Source organism: Oculina patagonica, chromosome 2, assembly GCF_052425735.1.
Source record: "Oculina patagonica isolate OP01 chromosome 2, crgOcupat, whole genome shotgun sequence".
Taxonomy (NCBI): Eukaryota; Metazoa; Cnidaria; class Anthozoa; order Scleractinia; family Oculinidae; genus Oculina; species Oculina patagonica.
This window is the reverse complement of record NC_135759.1, coordinates 41,277,150-41,303,306: the sequence shown is the minus strand read 5'-3', so window position 1 is coordinate 41,303,306 and position 26,157 is coordinate 41,277,150. Positions and strand designations below refer to the sequence as shown.

Sequence of the window (26,157 nt, the reverse complement as noted above, 5' to 3'; positions counted from 1 at the left end):
TTATATACCACGGCTATAGCTTATAATGACCAGACTTGAATGGACTGAGAATAGGGAAAGATTTTGACGAAATGATCGCGCTGGCTTCAAAGGTGTTGTGATGTATCTGTGAAGTTTCTACAACGGATAAGTACAACACAAAAGCAAGGCATGGGTTCAAGAGTAGGGCAAGTGGTAGCCAGGCTGAAATCGACATTTTCCTGTGCATCTGGTAGGACAGATCCACATAAGCCACGGCGGGCAAGGTATGTTTAGTCACTTATAACATTTTTCACTCGCTTTCCTTCGTGCGCTCTATCCCAATCGCAGTCGTATTTGAAGGAAAACTACGAATAACTGAAATCACCGTCACCTTTGTGTTAATAGCTTTCTACAACAGTACGGGTTGTAAAATGGCAGAACAAAAATGACTGTGTATTTTCTCATATATTGCGTGATTAACCACCTCCAAAATTCATTTCTGTGCGAGAATCGTTTCATTTCCCGCCTATCTGTATCCTTTACTACTAACAGTAACACCCGAACAGCATTTTTTGTTTTATTTCGATAATTTTGCTGTTTCATCATAAATGTTGAGCAACAAGATTGTGAGCAATCAATATATATTCGTAGGATACTTACTATGAGAAACCAGTTGCATTGTTTAGGGTCCAAAAATACTGAGTTCTGATTGGTTGATCCGTTGGTGTCCGTGTTTACTGACAGTTGTGACGTCGCTTGCATTCTTACTTGAACTCAAAATCTTTTATTTTAACTCGGCTAAAATTTGCCGATAATCATCGTTTTCTTTGGACCATTCTAAACTCCTAACAGTGATGAAATAAGTTCGTATACCTTGAAGACGTGCGTTTGTGTTTCCGCCTAAACAGCCCGCACGCCCCGCAGTCCTGCCGGACTTAAAACGTGTCGAAAATTCGTGGAATGCTCTAAAATTCTTCCTGGAAAGTTAAGCTTTAGATTTGTGCCAAATAAGTGAAGATAATTTAACATATAAAACTGTATATCCACACACCAGATTCTTTGGTTCGCGCTTGGTTTGTCGGCGCTGAATTCTCGGCCCAAGGGAGTCTGGGCGTGAGGCGTCTGCGTGACGCTTTAAGGGACGGACCATTATTTTTTGGAGGGGGGGGGGGGGATGAAAAATATTGAAAAAAATTGTATGCAGGGCCTGGAAAGACAAAATAAATTGTTTGCAAAAACAAAATGTATAACAAAAAATAGTAAGAATTTCGAAAAAAAAAAATGTTTGCAGAGGTGCATAAACTAGAAAAAAGTTTGCAGAGGAAAATTTTTCATCCCCTCCAAGAAAATAATGGTCTGTCCCTAAAACATCATTAATCAGGCAATAAACCTGTAGAACTCAGGACTCGGGAAAACAACAGCTTGGACGTTTGTGCACCAGCTTCGTGTCCACTGGGATGAATGTGTCCATAAATCGAAACACGCGAGGCGGGCAAACATTGTGGTATCGAAACTGGGCAGCTGACTTCTGATGTCTGTCTAGTGATCGAGTTAGAGTTTGAAAGCTTTGAATAAATTACTAAAAAGGTGTTAGCCACATGCTATGTTGCTCTCGAAGCTAGGCTTTGTGTTTTATTAATTATGCAACGTACTTCGCATGAACTAAGCTGATCTTCACACATGTGCAAACATTGTATTAGATGTGAATTACTGATACCAAGAAACAGATTTGCCGCCTTTCAGTATTATAGAAAATAATGATGTGGAGCTTCAGGTTAGAAAATAAACAGTGTGCGGGACCCTGCCTTTTTGCTGCAATAAAACTCGTATTTTCTTTCAGCTAATCGCAGAAGATCGCACGTTAATCGGCTACGTTCTAGAGGCTATAGAGGGCACTCGTTGATGCAGTCTATTGCTCTTCAATAAGCGTATTCGAGCGTATGGCTAAACATAGAAGGAGGCAAGGAAGTTTCAGCTCAGAACGCGAGCAGAATTTGTAAAGATTTATTTAAGGCAAGCTTTACGAGTGTTTCGCCAGCATTCCAAATGTTTTATTACGCCGATAAACCATATAAAGTGTGGCCGGAATTTCTTTCATGAAGTGCCGGAGTACGACATGAGTTGTATTTTATATGAGACAATAGGCAGTAGCTATTCACCAATGAAAACGTGCGTAGCCAGACTAGATTTTAATTTTGAACTTTCTGAACCCTGTAGTGATACTTTAAATTCGTCTTCTAGATGTTTCCAGTCTCGTGGGAAGCCGATCTCTTATTTCTAGAAACAAATCAAATTTCACAGCCTAACGTGCAAGAATCTTCGTTTCGTTTCAAATGAGAGGGAAATTCTGATAATTGATAATCTTTAGCGGCTCCAACAAAATTTACACCTCCTTCGTGTATTGTGTACTTCCCCCCTACCCCCGCCTCAAAGATAAGTGAAATAACCTTTCCACACACTTCTTTTCGGAACTAGACAAGTTAAAAATAGTTCCTGTAGACTCGACGAGCGGAAAAGCTCAATGCAAAGAAATAAACAAAATATAAGATAAGAGCATTGCCTTACTAATATTACATTTGCTGTGTACTAAGCTAAACGGTTCCAGCGGCCAGCACAAATTGTTCCAAATCTGAGTGTCCAAATCATTCTATGCAAAGAAACAAAATATCTCATTTATTAAGCTAATCAATTAGGTCGAAAATGTCATAAAACGGTTACATTCAAGAGTGTTTTTGTAGAAGATGATAACCTGTTGATTTACACGCGAAGACATGAAGTTTATCGTCCAATATTATTTTCAATTCTGTTTCCTTTGAAAAAAGAAAACAAACACTAACTGAACTAGACCTCCGCCGATTAATACAAAATTGTTTAGCTTTTCTCACTTCTCTGTGTTAAAGATGAAAAACTAACAAAACATTAAAACATTAATTCAATTAATGCGTTAATTCCTCGGAAAAATGCTAAATACCGGTATATCTTTGCGATTTGTCTGTTTCCAAAACTGCAAATAAACTTGATTTTGCCCTTGCCTTTAATCTTGTTTATTTTCCATGAAGTGCGGGTAGCATGCTTGAATTACTTCAATTTTAATGATAAAGGAAAATAATTTGAAAGGAACCACCTGATTCCATTCATAAAAGACAAAATACAATGTATTGAATGAAAGGAAATACCCTGGTTTCCTGTGCGCAAGCAATAGGCACTTTTAAAAACATTGTCGTCTAGGGTAGGGTGAGTAGATCTTTTGCTCAGGGCTCTATTTTAAAAAAAAAGGATGTCCCTCTTTTACACAAACTTTGGATATAAAATTAAGTGATCAGAATTATTAAGATATCGACGGCTTTTAAGTTTTCCATTGCTGTTTTCCACGCCGAAAACGGAAATTCATTTGATAAACGACCTGTGTCCTCCCCGGAAAGCAATGAAATCCGAACCTATCGCAAGCTAGGCAACCAATCAGCTTCCGATATCCCGCCATTCAGAACATTATTTTATACCATCAGAAATTTATGTGATCTTTCTCGCTCTATTTTCTATATTTCTGTATGAATAGTCGACCTTAAAGTCGTTAAATTTTTCCCAGAGTTTACGAGAGATTCAAAGAAGAGTTTAACGTTGACAGAAAACGGAAAACTCGCCCGCATATTATGAGCGACAATGAAAATGGTTTGTCGGTATCGTCTGAGAGTTCGAGGCGAACGTCGAGTGAAAGTTTGGAGGATAGCATTCGTAAAATTCTAAACACAAGTGATGAACGGGTCACTGGCTTTCTTGAGAGGTATGCCGTTATGTCTGGAGGATTTAAAATCTTTAGATTCTTGTAAAATAGGAGGTTAATCACGCATCCAACCCGTATTAGTGCGGTCGGGTTTCGGGTCAGTGCATTTTGGGTTTACGTGACATAAAGCGACATAAGTACAAACAGCTCAACATTGTCCTTTATACTTGTCACAGTAGATTTTGTTTAATCATTTTACCGCTCTTACTGGGTCCCTTTCACAGGCTTACCGGGGGTTTATTTATCTTGATGTTGTGTCTGTTGTGAATTGTTCGCAGCCCTGATGTGTCGTTAACATGTAAGCAACTTGGACTCGAGGACAACAGCGTTCGAGACATTATCGCTCAATTGGGTTCTGAAAACCACGATGGACTCGCTTCACTAGAACATCTACGACAGCAAGTTATAAGAGGACATGAGAAATCAAAAGTGACGGCAAATAACTCAAACGACGATATGAGCGCCAAGAAGTTGAACGACAAGTCGAGCGGGAAAGAAAGTTGGGAAATTGATAGCGGTGCCCACGATTTGAACGGTGATCCGACTCTACAACAGATCATGTCTGTGGCGAATTCAAAAGGGCAGTCTCGTTCAAGTAACTTCTTGGAATTAGCGAATACGGTGAGTTGAATGTTAAGTGTTTTTATTCGTTATCATCTGCAGTTTAGACTGAAAGGTTTCGACGTTTTTAGTGCTTTGATTTTGCGGGTGTGAATATTTATATCGCATGGGTGCGCGTAAACTTCGCTGATCATTTCCGGCGAAACTACCGAAATTACAAATTACAAAGCTTCCCTAGGGATTACGAGCGACTGCTTTCTATATGTTGTTTGAGTTGTAATATTTTACTGTATAAATGAAGGTTAGAAGATTGAAAAATTAGTATGTGAATGCAAACACATTTTAAATTCGCGTTTTGAGTGGGATATAAGTTACATAGCACATCGTGCTTCACAAATTCACTTGTTTGCCGTCTTCGCCGGTTTTCCACCAAAGTAATAACTCGTAAGATTCATTGAGGGTGAAATCTTTCAACATCTGTGGATCTTTTTGACATTGAAAATGCAAACAATTAGCAAACTGCGAGAGTGATTTGCTTTCTTTTAAATGGAAATTACACCATGTTGGAACTAATGATGGTTTTGTGGAATGCCCAATTAAGTCTTTCGTGTTTTTTGCTGATTGCATTGTCGATTTCACTGGCGATGTTTTTATCTGGCTTCGGGTAGCAAGTCAATTGATTTAGAGGACTAAAACAGCTAAATTTGTCCTGAAGAGTTAGTTGTACATATTTGTGTTCAATAAATTATTCCTAGCCAATAATGACGCGTAGTCGCGAACGAATGCGCAAAATTAACTTCATCATCCATTATATTAGCGAAGAATTAAACGTAAGCTCTTAACGAAGTTGTAACTATAGCTTCTTTGAAAACCATCTCTTTCTGAACCACAATTATAAAGCTTTACTTTCAATCTTGTATACACAAAAGTTGAGTATAAACTAATAAACAAATGCTAACTGTTCGGAAGGAACCCAGGCTCTGTATTTTCAACCTGTATTTTTTAGGGAAACCATCAAAGTTACGATGGTTCATTATTGATTCTAGGAAACGACAAGAAGTCAATTTCAAGTTTTAATATGTTGGTGATTAAATCTTTGACTACGAACGCTTTGTAGATAATTGACCGAAAGTCTGGTTATCACAGTTAGAGCTGAGCTGAAACAAAGAGATTTCGTGAAATTACCGCAGCTATCTTTAGGCTAATCGCTAATGTTTGCCCGCAGCAATTTGTATCTTCTAGCACAATAAGCTGTAATTAATTTTGGGCAATGCCTTTGTCAGTATAAAATTGTTAAAGCCTTTCGCAGTAGGCTTAACTGTTTGAATGATATGAAAATGCGACAACTCTATATTATGTGCCCCCTCAGTGATCTATTTGATGCGTTCTCAAGTCTTATCGCTTCTTTTGCCATGTCAACATAAATAATATTCTGTCATTATTTTCAGTCTATATCACTTGTGACAGAATATAATTTGACCTCTCGTGCATTAAATATTGATGTGTAAAATTCCACAACAAGAAAATAAGTAAAACTTTCCCCGTTAGTTTTTGGTTGTTCTGAAAAGAGTTACATGTTTGCGTGTCTAATGCAAAAACGACACACAAATTTAGTTGTAAATGATACCTTTAAATGGTCTAATATAAAGTACATGCGTAGTGTTTAGAGCTAAAAGGCAATATCACTTAAAAGGAAGCATGCATATACAATTGTCTATTTTTTTTTCTAAATATAGATTTTCTTCTCGATTTTACTAATGACTATACAGGCAAATTAATAGATTTCTAATAAAATATATAGCTTTAAAAGCGACATGCGGTTCCTATTTTACCCTTATTTAATTTGATGTTTGGTTCAATTGTGATAAGAATGATACATCATAATTAGTCACATAGCTGAAGTGCCAGCCCCCTCTTTTATTTACCCACCGCACTTTTGATTCAGTGAATGGGTCAGATTTAATGTCCTCAGTCAGTGTTGTTAGATGTCTTATAATTTGCCCCCGCAGGGCTTTCGTCTCTCTGAGGAGGCATTCATTGTAGCTTGCGCATATATAGAGAGAATGTACTTACAGTCAGAATATACAGTATGTATACCAGAAAAAATCTCGATTTGCTCGAACAAGGCCGCAAGGAATCTCTGGGTAATGATATCGATGACATTTTGCTGCAAGGGATCTCTGGGTAATGATGACGTAAAAGCAGAAAATGCTTGAAGGAGTTATGGGTATTATGACGTCACAGTAACAGAGGGTAGCGGTAAATGAAAATCCCTATCTTGGGTTAGAACGGTATTTTGGCATCTGTCACATGTTGATTACTCCGAGTTTTGGCTTACGCGTGTTCACAGATTTGTTCGAGTGGTTTCTCTGCTTTGGTTGTGTTAAGTGATATTTGAAGCAGTTGTTAGTAATACGTCGAAAGATTTTGAGCAATTGGTTTCGTGTTCTTGGCTACGTGTGTTCCAAGAGCTGGTTCGAGCGTTAAGGTTTGCTTTCGGGGTTTCCTGTATCGTATACATCTTACAACCAGTAATAAACAAAAGCGTGAACTTTGTCATGTGATACAAGGTAATTTGTTTTCGTTTTCTTATGAGTAGACAGATGAGAAAGGAGATATTGTCATTGGGTTGTTCCAGAAAAAATCCACCCCCCCCCCTCCCCCCAACTGATGGGATTCTGGAAATTCTCACAGAAGGGGGGGGGGGGTAAAAGGCTCTGGAAATCCAGGCGGAAGGGGGGTTGAACTTCAAAAAGTCTTCTGCAGGGGTCGTTTCAACCGATAATTCAAGCGCTTCGAACGTTTAGTTCGGTGACACTTCAGCGCCCTCAGATCCTTTCTTCTTTTCTTCGCCCTCCTTGCTCCTTTCTTCTTTTAGTTCCGCGCGATAGAATTCTTAGCTTAATATTAGCTGATGCTTTAGAAATTAAACAAGAACATCTTCTAGATGTGATTGTGCATATTTTCTATTAAAATTTAATTAAATATAAGCATAATATTTTTTTGCGGAAATCCAGGCGGGAGGGGGGGGGGTCTTTGGTCTTGGAAATCCAGACAGGAGGGGGGGGGTCTTGTGCTTCAGGAAATCCAGGTGAGACGGGGGGGGGGGTTAAAAAATGACCCCATCCGTCGGAGGTGTGTGGATTTTTTCTGGAATAACCCATTGAATGGGCTTTAAAATTCCCCTAACTAGCAATAAAGAAATTTATGGCAGTTGCTAATGAGATTTTATGTTTTGAGCTTGAGAATGAATGCGATTGAAAGGGAAAAGTTGTTTGGAAGAATTATGTTCGTATTTGGTGTATACTTTGTACAGGTTTTTACAATGTTATTTTTTATTTTTCTTGCTTTGTGTTTCATTATAGTCAGTTTCAGATCTCAATCATGTTTTGATAGATCTTCTTTAATTTACTCTTTTATTTTCATCCTGTTAATTGTTTGTTTATCCTTTTACACTTTGAAGATATCCCATGTAAATATTTCAAATTTTAATCAAACCATCTCGATAGACATGATAATATTGTACATTTTTCATCAGTTATTAAGCTGCTGAATATGTTTGGGGAATAGAATTCAATCTTCAGTTTTATTTCTAACTGGTTAAATCTGCTTTGCATTTAAATTGTATGTGGTTAATAATATTTAGTATATTGCAGAAAGCAATTTTACCCAAGGGTAAATTTTCAAACTATAATTTCATAACATCTTTATTCCTAATGCTATCAATATCAATATTTATTTTTTTTGTTGGTATGATTTACTTTGCGTATAAGTTATTCTGAAAATTGAAATAACAAAAACCATGTTATATGAAGTTCAACATGCTTCAGAGGTATTCACTTATCTTTAATTCATTTTTATCCCTAACTGATATCTTTTTCTAAAACCAGATGTGTTCAAGGGTTCACTAATTTAAAGTGTGTACATGATTTATTAATTTTCTTATGCCCTAGCTTGTCACAGTAGTCTTTGGCAAAATGAATTTTTTAATTACAGACAACAGCTGACTGGAACTATTTTTGCTTTCTATACTCATCATGTTTGATTTCTGAAAAACAAAGTTAGAAACATCTTTTGTTCTGTCAGTGGCATTAACTCATGCAAATTTGCTTACAGTAAATTTATTTTGCTTTCACTAAAGTGGAGTGATGAATGGATTTAATAAACAGAAAATCTTTACAAAATCTATTGGCTAGCAAGGTTTATTGTATTGACAAAAATATCTCATTTTATTCATTGTACCTTGGTGCTAAGGTTAGACAAGTGGTTAAGTGGCATATGAAGTCTGGTGCCTGAATAACTCGTTTTTTCAAGAGATAGAACTCTAATTTTAATTCATGGGAACAACATGAAGGATGAAGAAGTTCCCAGACTTGATTCAAGTTAAAACATGCACAAGATCAAGGTAATAAGAGTTTTTAATTATTTAATAGCATTTTTCTTGTCTAAAATTTCTTTGTCAAACCTTCAGAATCTGCTCATGTTTCCATGGCCATGTATCCAATTGCATTGTTACCACATAAACAGAAATTATTAATGATAACACAAGAATGAATTCTAACATAAATATTGCCACAAAAATATGATTCTTGTTGATGGGAAGGTCACAGAATAAATGTAAATATCTTTGACTTGAAGGTTTAAATTTCCTGTTATGTGAGGTTGAGCTCTAAATGTTTATGTTTCAGTCAAGCAAAAACTATCCTCAAAACTGAATAGCCTTTACCTTTATTTTAACAGTAAGCTACTTGAGTTGTGCATGATAATTATCATTTTTCTATGTTGTGACTATTTTCAAACTGGCATTGTATGTTTGTAGCCTTTTTTTTTTATTATTCCTTTTCTAAATTTTGGATAAACAATATTTATCGAATTGCAACATCGACGGAAATGGTATACAAAAGAGTGTGATAATATACAAGTGAAATAAATCATGCTATGACAAGTAAACTGCAGATGGAAAATGCAAATGGCACCAATCTTTACAGTTTTAAAGCAATTGAGACAGGAGGCCAATAAAACTTCTGGGACCTTGACAGATATTTCTGACTTTGACACACCAATATAATACAGGGCTGCAAATATTTTTTTCATTTGAAAGGACATATGTCCTGCTAAGACACCATCTTGGTTGGACAAAACAAAATTGTGCATGGTCGGACAGATTTTTATTCGTCATTGCCGTAAAATTATTTACCTAAAAAATCGTCTGGACATCATGTCCGACCACACTTGGGATTTAGTTGGACAAGAGCAAATTTTGGTCGGCCAATGTCCTATGACCAACTGTTATTTGCAGCTCTGTAATATAATTTGATAGGTTGTTGACACATACTGCTCACAAATGTCCCAAAGGCAATATCAGAATTCACTGTCAAGTTGCTGCTTTTTTATTGCGTTTGACGAAGGAGACCACATACTTATCCTGTCATTTGTCCGAAATCAGTCCCGCGGGTTTTACAATCAGTCGTGCAGGTATCCCTGATGCTGTCTCATTTCAGTGTTTGGGTGCCATATTGGACTTTCTGGCTGGCTGGCTGGCTGGCCAGGACAGATGGCCTCGATTTCATGTAAAACAAGATGGCATCCAATCCTTCGATCCCAGAAAGGTTTTTAACAAAGAGATGACTGAAACATGTGTCTCAAGTTTAAATGATGCCAAAAATCTCATGGAAAATATTTCAGGGGTATCACCTAGGGACATTGAGTTTAAGACACCCACAGAATGTTGTGGGGGAGTATGGACAGTTTCTGGAGCCACGCATTTTGTTAACATTTTGAGCTCTAGTGAATAAATTTAGTATACATGTTCATTTATTTAAGTCTATGAACATTTATAAGTCTATGTGTTAAAAGTATTTTTTGTGAATTTGACGTGGTTAAAATCAACTCTTTCATGCTGTTAATTTGGCATAAGAAGACAAGTTTGACTACTGTATCATAAATTATTTAGCTTCTGATTGGTTTACTGAGTACTAAAAAAACGCATTTGATCCTTAGATATTTTGTGCAGCAGAGCATGTAAGCTAATAAACATCAGCTCTTTTCATCTGCAGGCCTAAATATTGATGGCTCAAGATATGAAACAAAATAAAATCTTGTATTTCTAATTTCACAAGGCAGATACATGTATGAGATATATTTTTCTTTCTTTCCTTCTTTCGTGTAATTAATTTGGATTTATTTCTAAATAGCTGTGGTAAAAGGTATTAGGAATCTCAGTGGTCATGTAGTTAATGTTTTTTGACAGTAACATTATGACAACAGATAAAGTAGTTAATTGCTGTTATCTGTGATCACTTCTTGGGGCGGATCTGGGCAGGTCCACAAGACTTTGCCCTATTGTACTCATGTTCAAATCACATGAAGACTGGCCATGTAGATACAGTGTACATGTATGTTGATCACACTGGTCTCAAATGAACACAATGAGTTGTAGTTATGTAGACTTAAGGCATCACGTAAAGAACGTTTGGTGTAACACAGTAGATAGAGTTTGTGTGGATGGCTCAAAGAAATACTTCTCACATGTGAATAACAACTGCAACTTTCTTTCGCCTCATGTTAGTGTTTATCTTCTCAGGCTGCAAAGGGTAGGCTTTATGCACTTGTTTCATATTTGCTTGAGGGCTGTTGATTAAGTTCAGTTAGACTAAAAGCATGTAACTATACAAGTCATGTATATTAGAAATTCAGTTAAGTCCATATTTAATTGAGTGGTCCTCAAAATATTATTGTACATCATGTTATCATATTATACATTGTATTTCATGGTAGAATTTATTTTAATAAGTACATCATTCATTCTTTATTTTCTAGTCTAGTTGTCTCAAATTATTTATGAATTTTGGTCAGGATTCTAAGGTTACATTCAGATTAGCACGGTGGTGTAATATTTACTCAGTGGATCCTTCTGTGTGGTGACACAAGCTTTTTTTTCAGTAAATGATAGGAGAAAGAAAACCTCTGGGGCCAGGGGAATTATTTTAAGTTATTAGTACAAGACTGTTAATCTGCATCCAAAGTTTAAACAGTTGAATTGTAATTCAATTTGAGGAAATGGACTGAACTGGCTCTAATTTAATTAATTAACACCTGAATTGTAATTCAATTTTAGTAAATAGAACTGGCTAATATTTAACAATTGTTGTGGTGATGGATGCTGTCCAACTGTAGCCAAAATGTTGCCAAAACTGCAGAAAATGTCTGAATTGTTGGCACAAAAAAGCTCTGTGGTTGCCATATTTCTGTTTCATGTTTTATTACAAAAATTATTATCAATAAGATAGAATTCATAAATCGTATTTTTTTGCTAGTGTTATCTGCGTAATCATGAACTTATTAGGTAATAACAAGTACACCTAAAATGCAGAGTTAAAAACACTGTATTGACCATACTGTCTGCAAGTGAATTTCGAGTCTTACAAATTAAAAATAATGTGCAAGCGTGCAAAGCAAGGCATCAAGGCACGCAAGGCAGAAATCCTTTCTTCAAATAAAATTAGGCTAACCACAAGCTACCTAACCTAACAGTAGGCTAAACGGAAGTGCAAATTTTGGCTACCGGTAATTGAAGTGCAACATGTATTTAGGCTAACCGGAATGGATCACATGCCTCTCTTCCTCGCAGTTTGTGACGACCCATGAATTTCCAACCATAGCACTAGGAATTTTGTATTTTCACACGACCTGCAAAGGTTAATTAACTAGCCCTATACGACTATCTCTGTCTCATTAGTTTGTTAGCTGCAGCTGTCCTCTTTGAAGTTGTTTGGTCATTAATAAAAAGAATTAATTAAATGTAAAATAACTTTTTCCAAGGTACATGGATATAATTATGTACAAAGTAAATTAAGAGGTTGTTGATATCCCCTTATACTTATCAGGCATGAATTGCTGCATGTTGTATATTATTACTGGTATGTTTGTTATGTACAATAAACTGCAAGGTCAAAAGGTGTAGAAAACATAAAATCTCATTTTTATGTAAATAATATGACTAAGTGTGCTAAGCACAATCTTAATCCTTTTTTACCCAAATTTAAAATTAAATTAAAATCGTTTTGTGTTGTGTAAAGAAATATAAACAACACCACAGGAATGTACTTTACACAATCATCGGCCGCGCGCGAGCTTTTATAAAAATAGTAACACACTTGGGTGTCATCCAAAGACATGAAAAGTGTTATGCTACATTAACAAAGTTAAGTTTGAATCTGAGTGACAGCTTTAACTTGCAAAATAATCTTTTTATTAAGATTTAGAGTGTTCATTGATTTCAAGCTTTGATAACATGTTTTCATGTTCCAGTTTTTACACAACAATTCAATCCAATCATTCCAGTTTTGGGTTTACCCAGCAATTTGATAATAACATCAATGAAGGGCACGTGGCTTTAATTGTTCTTTCTTCAAGGGGTGTCTAGTTTGTAATTGATCTTAATAGCAAGTGTAGTTTGTTGATGAAGCATGTTCTCTTATCGTAATGTCTTATCTCATTGTTCAAAGTCAAATCTTTTTATCTAGAATCTTGTGGTTTCCTGCCACACTTGTTATTTTGCAGCTAAGTTAAAACAATTTTCTTATCCAGCATTCACAGCAATACTGGATCACATTAACATGTTGAACAGTTAGCTTACTAAAAATTAATGCAAAGTTAACTTGATATTTGTAGAGAATTACTTAAGAGTTGACTTATTATTTGTATTTTTAACATGGCTAGTATTAAATGTATACTTTGTATTATTTATTGTTTTAATTCTTGAATTTCTGTTGACCATGTTTTGCATTCCATGTCTAATACACATAATGAGAAGGAAAAATTTACATGGGCAAGTTTAAAATGTTCAGTTGTGTTTCTTGATCTTTTTTGTTAGTTTTCAAGTGTGTCAAATACCACAAGCTTGAACTATTTCTTTTTTCTCAGTCCATACATCATGTCTTTATGTTAGTTGTAGGCTGCTTGCGGCTGCTTGTGAAAACAGTGAGTTGTTGAAGATTAAGACCATATAAACACACACAGCATGATTTATCGATATGACTGCAACAGGGCCATGTTTATAAATTTTGCACTTTTAATACTGTATGGCAAAAAAAAAAACTTAAAAAATTCAAGTTTGGTTAACACATGTTGAAACCTTTGTTTGGTCAAACCACAAACATTTGAAGGGAACAAAACAGATGCAATAACAAATGGAGTTATGGAATTGAAAATGCCATATTTTTACTATGAAATCTTTCGCATTGCAAGTGTTTTGCATTACAAACACTACACTGTTATGTTAATGCATTCACAAAGGAGTTACACACACAAAGTTGGAAAAGTGCCAATTGAAATACTTGTCTGAGCAGTAACTCTTACAGAACTATAATTTACTGAGAGGATATGTATATTTTTGTTTCCAGCTTCATCTAGCAGCATTGGCTTCTTTGAAAACGGAAATTGTAGAGCTCACAGGTAAAGTTCAACAGTTGACTGAGGAGAGAGATCAACTGCAGGCTTCACTTGCCCATGCTGCCCAGGAGCGTAAGGAGTTAATCCATGATTATGAAGACCGATTGACCTCGCAGGCTCAACACAGTGAACAACACATCACAGAACTACAGAGTGTTATCGCTGAGCTCAACAAGAAGCTGTCTCAGGCTTCTGTGGATAAATTTGACGAGTCTGAAGAACATGAAATAGAGTCACAGACATCGGAGCATGGTAATTAAGATACAAGATTTAAGTTAAATGTTAATTTAATATTACCGTACCTTAAGGGCTGCATGTTGTTAATACATGCACCTTGTTTAATCCTGTCAGTCAAAAGCTTGAAATGAAGTACATGTGTGCCTCCTTGTTGATTGCCTTGCATTTCCTTTGAAACTATTTCTGAGAATTTTGCCATGTACAGATTGCACATCAAGACGGCGTTATTAACATGTAGTTGATGATTTGCTTTATTCTCATCACCTCTCTGCTTTACAATGTATTGATATGATAAGGAGAAATTAGACATTGCAGATCACTCTTGGGATTGAAAAGTCATTTTCTGAAATTCAAGGCTCCTGATCCAGTGTAATTGAGGGTGGATGGTTCTCTTCCAGACAGCCCAGCTTTTTCTTCCCTCCTCCCTCCCCAAAGAAAAGGGTTGTGATTAATATGATAATTATTTTAATAAAATTAACATAATCTTTCAGGTCATACTGGCGTTGACAAAACCTGGATCGGATCGGACCGGATCAGATCGGATCGCAGATCGGATCGGATCACGGATCGGATCACAAACTAATTAAAAAATAAAATAAAAACAACAACAAAATAAATAAATAAATAAATAAACAAATAAATGGTTGTTAGTAATCGGAGGAACGTGGAACGGCGTAAAGAGAATCGGTGTAAAAAGATTTTTTCTGTTTCTTTTTTCTTTTTTTTAATTGCTTTATTAATTTTTCGCTATGAACTTAATTGAAATAATAAATTATCACTTTCTAGACCTGCAGACAGCGGTATCTGGAACCTATTTGTTCTTTATTTCACACACAACTGAGGCCGCAATGTCGTTTACAGCTTATATGATCTCTGGACTTCTGATTACGTAGAACTGGGCAAACAAACAAACAAACAAACAGTAAATATATCCCACAAAATAAAGGACACCCACATCTTCTTATAATTAATCCTTTGAGGTCCATCTAGATCCGGGATTTGAGGATTTCAAGGAGAAGCTATAAATGCGACTGCACAGTATGACTGCCCTTCAGACTTCTTTCCCCGATCACAAGAAAGCGTCAAGGCGGGAAAAAGGGGCGGCGAAAAGACGCGGGTCGGACTTGTCGGGGGTGGGGAGTCTTTGGTTCTGTCTGCTGGCTGCGGCGCCCTGGGGGGGGGCTTGGGTGATCGCTCTTTTTTGTCCTTTGCCCTCGCGGTTTTATTTATTTTTTTTTTTTTTTCGCTGTGATCTCTGGTGGCTGCCACCAATCTGCCCCCCCCCCCCCCCACCACACAAAATCCCTCCTGACAAAACCCTTTAGATGTAGTGCTGGAATTTGCACCTAAGACTTGGTAAAAGTGTGGTTGTAGATTGCACATGTTGGAGCTGGTCGTATGTGGGTAGTTTATTTTTTTGTTCCTGTCTTTCTCTCTTGGCGTTTTTCTCCAGGTTCTCTGGTTTTCCTCCCTCCACAAAAATCAACATTTCTAAATTCTAATTCGATCTGGGAATCTGAGGGTCACAGGTAAATTGTCACTTGTAAGTGCTTCTAGGTGTATTAGCCTTTTTGGTGAAAACTAGTCAATTAAGGGGGTTGTATCATGAAACAACAAGAAGTTGTTTGCTGGTAATTAGCAGTCATCACTTTGTTGATGTCTCTCAAGATGTATTTTCTTTCTGTATAGGTTCGCAGAGTGAATCTGACAGCCTGGCTTCTGAGGAAGGCGTGAATGATGATAACACTGATGATGAGTTGTCTAAAGTAGTTGGTGGGCTGGAGTTTGCTATTGACAGACAAAACACTGATTCCAAGGTGGAGGAAAAGAAGCCGGTGACAGTGCCGGAAACAAAGCCTCTGGAAGAGAAAACCACAGAAGACACTGAGAAGAAGCCACTGCACCAGTTGCAATCAGTACGTATTGTGTTTATGCTTTTATTAAAGGGACTGTGTCATGGCTGAGTTAAGTATATTTTATCAAGTTTTGCCAAATACTCGCTATGAAAATTAATGTTTGCAAAGAAATTACTTCTATGAATCTAAATGACAAAACCATACCTTATTGCAACCAAATGTGTCTCCCGGGCATAATAATTGAAAGTTACAAGTAAACAAGATTAACTTTGAAAACTGTTAAGCCCAACAATATTTCAAAAACCCATATCGCAATCCGTTTCAATCTTCGTCGCTTTTGGCCAACCATACCTTGTTTTGTATTTAATGTGTTATTGAAATGTTCCATCACTGTTTTGAGAGGTTATAATTTTTATATTTCAGCGAATTAGATGGTCATTTTCCCATGCCTAAATTTAGCTAAAATCTGTGACGCAGTCCCTTTAAGGCTTTTTTGTGACCATTCAGGAAGGCATCTGTACCTATAGTCTAGGAGTAAAAGGTGCAGGAAGTGGAAATTTGAGACAAACCCCTCCCCCTTCTGCAATTTTAACATGGGATTTAATCAACTTTAGAAAGGATAGACCCTTCCACGGTTTCTGACGCCATCTTGGTTGGGGGGCAAACACGGCAAAATTTACAGTAAATGTATGGGGAAAATCGGGAGTTTGACGCTCGAGGACAGTTGACATATTGAAACTTTTGTGAATTGCAAACTAAAGATACTAGCTAAAAGAGTTAACCGATTAAATTTGAAGGGGGCCGGTTTACTTAGAAGCAAGAAATCGTACTTTTAGTTTTTCATACAAATGCTTCTAAATTTTCGGGCGAACGGCGGCTCCATTTTACAGACAAATATATGAAAAATGAAAATCTTAATTTGCAGCTTTCTTAGTGAGAGTAAAATTCTCTAATTTGATCAGTTAACCCTTTCAGCTAGTATTTTAAGTTTGTAATTCATAGAAATTGCAGAATGTCGACCTTTCTCGAATTATCGAGCGTCAAACTCCCGATTTTCCCCATACATTTACTGTAAATTTTGCCGCGTTTGCCCCCAACCAAAAAAGCGTCAGAAACCCTGGAAGGGTCTATTGTATTGTTGGGAACGTAATATGTTTTTTGGAGATATAAACTGTCCTTGAAATCTCTTGCCCATACATGTATACATGTATGAAATGTTCTTTTGTAACTTACCAGTGTTAAATTAAATTGGTTTAGTGCTCCTCAATGATTGTTATGGATACTACATGTATAGACCTGTATATGATTTGATGATATTTTATCTAAATATTTATGGATGCTACATGTATATGGAATTATTGCATTTACATTTGACTTCCTTTTTCTGCAGCTTTCAAAACCTGCAGTTGACACTGAAAAGACAGTAAAGGAACATGAAGACCTCCAGACTAAAAATCGAGAGCTAAGAGTTCAATGTCTAGACTTGGAAAAGAAGAAACAGTTGTGTAAGTGACCTTTCTTAGGCCTAGCCTCCTTCAGATGTTCTTTTGCTTCATGGCAGACCTTTTAAGAGGACAGACTGTGCTCAGTCAAAAAGCATCAATCTACATTAAGGATGTCATTATTATTTTTCTAACTTCATTGCCAGTAGTAACCCCTTGCTGCTGAGAGTCATCCCTTGTGAGTTGACTTGAGTCTTTTAACAAGGTGGCTGAGAAGACCAATTTGGAAACTGTAGACCCTATTGCATATTTGGCACATTCCTGAGCAGAAAGGGACCCCTTAGCTGTTCAAAATGCTATGCCAGGGCAGTCCAAGCTTGGGGCCACAAAGAAAGAGAGTCCATGAGCCAGGACACCAAAATTCATTTTCATAGCCCCTTGCCCTTCTTCCCCCAGACTTAGAGCTCAAGTGATGTAAAAAAAAGAAACATTCATTTTATTTTCAGACATTAAACCTATGCTTAAGTGAAAAAAACAGAGGTTCTAACCCACATTCTAGTCAATAGTTCTTGTAACTGTGATTTTTTTAAACAAAATATTTGGTATGCCATTTGGGCTCATTAACTGATTCCTTAATGCAAAGAGTAAGACACAAATAGATAAGCATTTTTGCAATCTTTTCCATTTTTCCTTTTCTTTTGACAATGTTATAGTGTAATTCCAGTGCTGTTTTTAATAGTGGAAGTTTTCTTTTTCCTTACAGTGGAACGTCAGTTGCAGCAGACAAGTTTAAAGGAGTGGGTTACAAGGAAAAAGTCTTCAGGAAGCACAGGGACACCAGACGTAAGTGTAGTCTTTGGGGACCGAGTGGAGTGGCCATCAGAAAATGGTCTCAGGGTGTGCAGGAAGTTCTGCGGTAGAGGCATATCTCGTTCCCAGATTTTCTGTAGCTGGTTGTATCGTGGAGCGGCTTTCTTAAAACTGTTGTTAATCTTTAATAAAAGTTATTGCCAATCATAACGGCGACAAACAATGCAGTGGATGTAAAATGGACGAATTAGAACTTGAAGCAAAAATATGTAACTGGTGGCATGTGTGTGAATAGTCACGCAAATGAAATCGCGATTTTTGATTTCTGTGATGTTTTGTTGTGAAGGGAACTCTTGTTCCATGACATTACAGACACATCCTCATTTTGATGGGCTTAATTAACATCAGCTTATGATACCATATTTATTAAAAAAAAATAAAAAAAAAAAAAAAAAATTTTTATAGCGCTTTTTTTATAATATTTTATATCGCTTTAAAAAAACTATTCTAAAAAATAAAAAAAAATATATAAAAATACGTAGGTAAAGCTTATTAAATTTTGGATCTTTAGAGTGGGCGCTTATTCGAGGTGGGTGCTTATTTGAGTCTGGGCGCTTATTAATTTTTCACTCTTTTAGCAAGTAGTACGCTTATTTTTGTAACGAAACATTAAATACTAACAAAACGTAAAGATGCACTAAAGCAGAATGTTCATTGAAAGTTTCTGTAAAATATAAGGAAAACTGGGTCCTTGAAAAAGTATTTTAGTAGTACTTGGTCAACAACATTCAACCCATGTGTGGTCAATTGTCACTAAGGTCAATACTCTTCTTGAACACTTCAGATTTTTTTGTAGGAGTGGGGCGGGGTGGGCGCTTATTCTAGGCTGGGCGCTTATAAACTTTGTCCTACATATAGGGTGGGCGTTTATTCGTGGTGGGCGCTTAGTCAAATAAATACGGTATTTGTGATCTTGTTTGTAATGCTAGATATTTTTTGCTATCTTTTTTTAGGAGCTTCAATCGGTGACGAGTGAAAGAGATGGTCTTAAGGCAAAACTCAGGAAAACCGAGCTAGACTTGGAACAAATCAAAACTGAAAATCAGGGCTTCAGGGAGGAGAGGGACAGGCTCAGAAGAAGGGTTGGTCCTCTTTTGTATCACTGGTCACATGTAACCCTCCGAGCAAAATGTCTAGAAAAAAAAATTCAAATTTACTGGTCTATTTACATTAAATTATACTACATGAATATTATGAAACTAATCGCAACTTCACTTGTTTGAAAACTATTATGCATTTAGTTGTACCCAATCTCAAGATCAGAAATTGAGAAGGAAGATCATTTACCCAGTCAGTCTGCAGCAGCTGTAAAATTTTTGTCAGCTTGCCGAATTTACTGTTCGGAGCTTATGGCTCCACTCAATACTGTAAATATGAAAAAAAGAAAAGAATAAATGGTTTGGGGGAAACTAAGAGTAAATAAAATCTTGATTTTTGTGTAAAAAAAGTGAGAGCCCAGGACACTGATCATCGCTGTGAAAGTAGTTTTTGGTTGTAATTCAAGATTTTTCTCTCCATAGGTTCTTGAAATGCAGGACCAACTCAAGCTGCTCCATCAGAAATCACTTCAGTACGAACAGCAAGCAAGGACACGAGCTAACAGCCTTCAGTCACAGGGAACCCAGCCCAGGTCCCCGAGCACACCACGGCGAAACACTCAACCCTCATCCGGCCAATCAGGACCCCGCATGCATACCAGGCAAGCTAGCATCGGTGCTAGCTCGGATGTGTCGGGCAAAGAAGGCTTTTTGACATCGCCACGTATCTCACGGCGCTCCAGTACTGATAATCTTAGTATTCATAGCCACGGTCGAGGTTCACAATCCACTCCAAATGGGCAAGTCCGCAGGCCAAGCATTTCGGGAGCAGTGTGGGCGTCTTCTGATGGTAGCCCAGCGGGACCGTTACGTCATCCATCAGGTAGTGTCCAGTCCATCTCAAGTCAGGCGTTCTGGAGGCCTGGTGCCACTAGTGATCTGGGATCGTCCATGCATGGTTCTACCCAGGAGATAACTGTTTTGGCGAAAATGGTGGACGATGGTACACAAAGTGGAGGAATCACTGGGGTTAACTGCATCAGAGCTCTTGTAAGTACTCCAAGCTTTTATTGGTATGACGTGGAATTTCTTCCATGAGATTTGTGCCAGAGCTAGGAGTCTGAAACAGTTAGGAATTTGGCCAACTTTTTAATATTTAACAATAATTCGTGTACCCTGGTTGCCAGAGGTTTTTCTTGCCCGGTTTCCGGTGTCAGTCATGTCTAGAGGTGAATAGTGGTGGTAAAGGGAAGTATCCACCACACTTCACTGACACTGAGGTGAATAATTGTTTTAAGTATATATCACACAAGTTGAATATCTAGTCGACCAAAACATCACTTTTGGTATCCAAAGCGGCACAGGAAGATATTTTGTTTCTCTTCAGCTGCTTGGAGGTGAATAGTACTTTGCTAATCACTTCCGAGTTAACCAATCAGAGCGCACGAACAGAACTTTTCACTTGTGTGGTATATACTAAGCTCAATTATTTTCCCGTTCAAGAGGCATCTGAAATTCTGCTAGAATAAACCTTACTGATCTTGCAGTGTCTAATTGGTTATTTCTTTCGCGCGAAAACCGAGCAACAGCCAATCAGCGTCACTGATCTTTTAAATGCTATGTCATCAGTATGGAAGTTTTCGGGTCGAATGTCTGACATCTCTTGAGCGAGGGGAGAATTGAGCGCCCGATCTTTAAAACTAGCAATTAAGATATCATGATGATAGTAAATTCTCTTATTGGTGTCAATATGTTTTTTTATACTTTAGTAGAGAATTGGGTCATGTATGAAGGTAATTTAACCTTAGAAAGAAAGTAGTCTGAACGCTACTTTAACTATGATTTCTTTTTCTATTATAGAGTCATTTACCGGAATTTACATCGGGCAAAATGCCTTCGGATCTTGTTCAAGCCCTGGAGAGTTGTAGAACGGCTCAAGATGTGTTCAAAGCACTGTTCACATACTGTGATGCACAGGCCGACAAAAAACTCAAAGAATACGAGCTCGAAATCGAGATGTTAACAAGTCGCTTTGATCATTTACAAGCTCAAAACAATGTCATCTCGTTGTCTTTAGAAGAAAGTCGAAACAACGCGGACAGAATGAGTGTACTCATGGGAAAATACGAGTCCAATTGCACGGCATGTCAACTGGCGTTAAACTTTTCTGACCGAGTCATCGAGGCGTATGAAGTGTTGTTACCGTTATCTGAAGCAGAGCAGGCCAGGCTTTTTGCCAACTGCCGCGCGGCCGGTGTTAAAACTGGACTTCACAGCTACATAAGTCCAACAACGGACTCGCCTTATAGACTTATTTACTCCGAAGAAGCCGAAGCCGAGGATAACGATCGGGTACCCGAAGATGTTGAATCGTGCGTGAATCGGAGACGAACAGCGGAGAACGAAGCCCGCTCGCTGTTACAAAAGCTTGATCGCAACTTCGAGAGCCAAAATGGTGGCGGTCAGCCTTGGGAGTCTGTATCATCAAACAGTAGAACTAGCTCAACAGGTTCGTCAAATGACATGGAGTTTACTCCCGAAGAAGAGGCCAGATTAAAAAGTTACATTCAACAATTAAAATCCGAAAGGTCCACGGTCGGCCTAACGGTAATCGAACTGGAAAGCTTGCACGAGGTGGCTCAACCCAAGGATTTAAAACTGGAACCGCTTGATCCAAAAGTGGACTTGGAAAATGCCGTGTTAATGCAGGAATTAATGGCCTTGAAGGAAGAAAAAGCAGAATTGAAAGCCAAGAATTATTTAATTGAAAAAGAGAAGAAAGCTTTAGAGCTCAAGATAACATCACGTGACGCCCAGGAACAGGCGTACCTGGTTCACATTGAACATTTAAAAACCGAGATGCAGGATGAAATACGGAGGAGGAGAAGAATACAGAAAGACGCTGGCGTCGCTAGTAGCAAGGTAGGTAAAGCTTAAGCCTTTCCAGAGCTTATGGTCCTTTGGCATGAAGTGACTAAAGCGTAATGACAAAGCCTTTCCAGAGCTTATGGTCCTTTGGCATGAAGTGGCTAAAGCGTGATGACAAAGTGTGGCTCGGCTAGCTTTTTTATTTTCTTTTTAACTCATGTCCCAGCCAGCACCAGCTCTTGTGAAGCCTCCTTAGGGAGAGGCCCCGCCATGGCAGAAGGCAGTCGAGGAGTAGGGGCCGAAACTGTCTGCCATGGTTCCTCCTGACGACTTCCAAGCTGGATCCAGCATTGGAGCTGCTGGCTGGGAAGCACCGTAGTGTTTTACTACTTCTAATCGCCCTGGATGAAATACTAGTCCATTGCAGGCGTCTCGATCTGAAGTCCAGGGCACTAACCATTAGGCCACTGTGTGCACAATAAATTGTTCATTCATAAATTGGCCAGGTCCAAAAAACGTAGATTTTGCCGGCTCAGCTGAATACCCCATACCAAAAATCCAGGGCTTAAGTAGTAAAAAGATTGGCGAGAATCTCGGTCAATTCATCGTTTGCAAGGATACTGGACTCTATTATAGCCGTTTGGTCTATCACGCAGTTGGTCCTTGGAATGCCATGAATGACGATTGCGTGACGAGCCAAATAGCTGCAGTTGAAACTACCTCGTGATTCCAAAAGTATAAAGGCCAAAAAAGAAAAAAAAAGAAAGTTCGTATTGTAGTACAGTGTACTAATTAACTTTTTCTTTCAGTCTGACGAAAAGTCAGGGGGAAGTCCCTCGGGTACTCCGTCCATAACCCTGGCGGAATTAAAAACATCAGATGAAGACATACCACCAGACTTGTACGAAGCTGCCAGAAGGGAAAAGAAGCTGAAGGCAAGAATCCAGGAATTAGTTGAAACTCTGGAAACTCTGTCGAAAAATTCCGAAACAAGGCATCAGCAAACAGCTGAATACGTGGCAGACTTAAAGAAGGCGAATGGCGCACTTGTGGCAGCTTACGAGAAAGCGAAGAAGAAACATGGAGCCAGGCTAAGGAAACTAGAGCAGCAAATGATTACAATGGTGGAAAGACATGACGCTCAGGTGGGCTACCGCGTGTAAGCGCGGGTCGTAATAATGTGCGTGTGATCGCTTGCTCTTTTAGACAAACCGTCCGGGAACTGTTATCACTTGTCGATTATTTAGACTACTGTTTGCCTAAAGGTCGGCACACACTAGGGGACTTGTCGCAGGGACTTGCTTCGGGGACCAGTCCCCTAGTGTGTACTCGTATTTTGCATCGAAATTCTAGTCGCAGGGACCACATTTTTGGTCCCTAAGACTAGTCCCACGAATTAAGCTGGTTTGATTTCTGGGACTAGTCGCAGGAACCAAAAGTCCCACCAATCGGTCAATTTTCTAGTGTGTACACACTATGGGAGTCCCTGCGACTACAGTAAACACCCGCGTGTAAGAACCTAGTGGTTTAAGAACCTGCTGGCAGAAATTTGCCATTTTAATACCCCAAATATAAGAACCTGTTTAGCCAAGCAAATTTCAGCAGGTTCTTATATGTGGGTTATAGAAAATTTTTATGAACATTTTTAACAGAACATCCCAAACTGTATTTACAAATAAAGAAAAGACAGCTTCACATAGACTGTAATTGTCTTCTTTGGACCTTGCATGAGGCTTGAAGCAATACAGTTATGAATAAATGCTGTATAATGAAGGACCAAACCCATTTTTTTTCTTCTCGTACAATCAAAAACTATGGCTCCTCCTTAGAAATTAAGAACCTTATTAAGAACCTACTTAGCCTAAATTACCAATAACTACCCCCAAATACAAGAACCTATTTTGCCAAACTTAGAAAATTGTAGGTTCTTACACGCGGGTGTTTACTGTATTCCCTGCGACTAGTCCCCTAGTGTGTGCCTAGCTTAAAGCTATGGTTTAACGTGTTTCCGTTTCGATCATACTTACACCATTTCTAAAATAAGGAATTTGTAGGAGGCATGCATGGGGCAGGAAGTGTGAACTCGACCTTATACTTGTTTATTTATTTTTTATATATGGAAACAGTTCTAACATTAATTCAAATCAAACCATTTAGTTAATTTTTATTTAACGGTCGACCTTCATTGCGTTTACATGAGAAAGGAAACCCAAGAAGACGACCAAGTTCACTCCGACTGAAATTCCGATTGAAATTCCGTCCAAATTTTTACTCAAATTAGCTCGCACCTGTTAAAAGTTACATATAATTCTAATTTTTTTAGTACACTAACCAGCAAAGTCAGTTTGTGTGACAAATCAATTTTCACTGTTGTTGTTAATTAGTTTTATTTACATGGTAGAAAACTTGCAAAGGTTTATCCATAGTTAACTATGGTTTATCCGAGTTTACGAGACGAGTGTTCGTTTCTCATGTTGTATTTTTTACGTTTATTTTTAGGTGCGAACTATGAAAGAGAGAATATCACTTTTGGAAGAAGAACTTAAGACTACAACGGCGCGGCAAAACGAAACTGCACTCTAGTTCTCGCATGCCAATTGACAAGGCATGTTCCCATGATACCATGCCACAACAGAAACTGTCATTTTCCGCCCTTAGCGAATCGAGCAACATGCAACAGGTGGACTGAGAACTAGGCACGTGGGCAAGCAGCATATGAGAGGCACGTGCCGGTGATAACACGTGACTGGAGCACGTGTTGATCATCCTCTGTGTAGTCAGCCCATTGATTGTGTGGGTACTTTCACATAAATTTGAACTTCAAGGACATTTTCCATTATTTCTTCTTAGAGACTGTACGAAATATTTTGATCATAGCTTTAAATACTGTGAAAAAATTATATTAAAGACCTACGTGGCTGCAGGAGAAATTCCAAGTGTAAAAAGCAACGGACGAAAGACGGCATCGTTCGAGGGTTTTAAATCCATGTAATTATGCTTCACTTCTTGTCTAATATCGTTTTAATTTTTAGAACAAACAATCCTTAAAAGTGGCAAGGACAGTTGCAATAAAAATTTACAGAGCCGTTGCTATGCAAGGAGTGACATCGTTCTGCTGGTTTCCAGACTTATCAACTAATCAACTCTCGCTTCCAAAAATATCTTAATTTGTGATTCGAGATTGGCCAAGCAATAAACAAAACGTAAAGATGTCAAAGGCCAACCCAAATTAACGGTTTCTTGTTATTTACAACAAGAAGACAATAGCTGAATGACAAAATGACCATAACATGATATGATATGAAAACAACGCAACACGATAACCTAGTTTCTCAAGTTCATCTTAAAAATGTAGAGTTCTACGTATGTTTTTTCCTAGTAACATTTAAGCCTCGTCCACACTAGCCTGCGAACCCAGACGCATTTCCGGCTGTCGCTTGTCTCCGCCGAAAAATAGCGACAGCCGGAAATGCGTCTGGGTTCGCAGGCTACGTCCACACTGACCCGGGTAAATTTGAAAACGCATCTTTTTTTCTCCGGTTAGGCGAACCGTCCACACTGAACCGGCGTTTTCGGTCACCGAAAACGGTACTTTAAAAAAAAACGCTCTCCAAATAGTCGCTCGTCAAATAGTCATGTGTTTTCTGTCAAAACAAAAGATTTAATTAGCTTAACAATAGCTCGGTGCATGCTTTCTAACTCTGCGTGCGATGAAGCGTATCGTTTTCAAATTTACCCGAGTCAATGTCATTCTCGCTGGTTGAATGGGTCAGTGTGAACGGAAAACATTTTACACGGCGTTTTCAAATTTCTACGTTTTCAAATTTACCCGGGTCAGTGTGGACGGGGCCTTATAATAAAAATTACAACCGCTGAAATTACATTTGTTTAAATTTCTAAATTTTGTTGTAGGTTTTTCTTTTTCTTTTTGTTTCTGCCTTGTAAAGCTGGTTGGTGTAAACTGCAACAATACAAACAACCTCCCCATGTCATTGCTAATGCAGGAAGGGGAAAAGCTAGTGTATTAAAATGACAGCCATTACGAAAAGCTAAAGATTGAATAGAATTAATAAAGAAATTAGCTTCATGCA

The 26,157-nt window shown here is 38.0% G+C and overlaps 1 protein-coding gene across 3 annotated transcripts; it reads left to right on the top strand.

Moving 5' to 3' along the window:
- Positions 1 to 26,157, top strand: LOC144641082 (colorectal mutant cancer protein-like). 3 transcript variants are annotated; one of them, XM_078500139.1, is made up of 11 exons: positions 1 to 245; positions 4,021 to 4,363; positions 13,708 to 14,008; positions 15,683 to 15,909; positions 17,240 to 17,354; positions 18,055 to 18,134; positions 19,115 to 19,243; positions 19,682 to 20,248; positions 21,059 to 22,120; positions 22,876 to 23,211; positions 24,566 to 26,157. In XM_078500139.1, the coding sequence occupies exons 1-11, from the start codon at positions 151 to 153 to the stop codon at positions 24,647 to 24,649; spliced, it is 3,339 nt and encodes a 1,112-aa protein (XP_078356265.1). In that variant the 5' UTR covers positions 1 to 150; the 3' UTR covers positions 24,650 to 26,157. The 3 variants fall into 3 exon arrangements, with proteins under 3 accessions (XP_078356265.1, XP_078356258.1, XP_078356272.1); XM_078500132.1 differs by lacking the exon at positions 1 to 245 and adding an exon at positions 3,451 to 3,742; XM_078500146.1 differs by lacking the exons at positions 1 to 245; positions 4,021 to 4,363 and adding an exon at positions 10,711 to 10,896.

Coding starts and splice junctions, on each gene's coding strand:
- LOC144641082 (XM_078500132.1), top strand. CDS start 3,612: ATGAGCGACAATGAAAATGGTTTGTCGGTATCGTCTGAGAGTTCGAGG. Junction 18,135..19,114: donor GAAGCACAGGGACACCAGAC/GTAAGTGTAGTC, acceptor ATCTTTTTTTAG/GAGCTTCAATCGGTGACGAG. Junction 23,212..24,565: donor TGGAAAGACATGACGCTCAG/GTGGGCTACCGC, acceptor GTTTATTTTTAG/GTGCGAACTATGAAAGAGAG.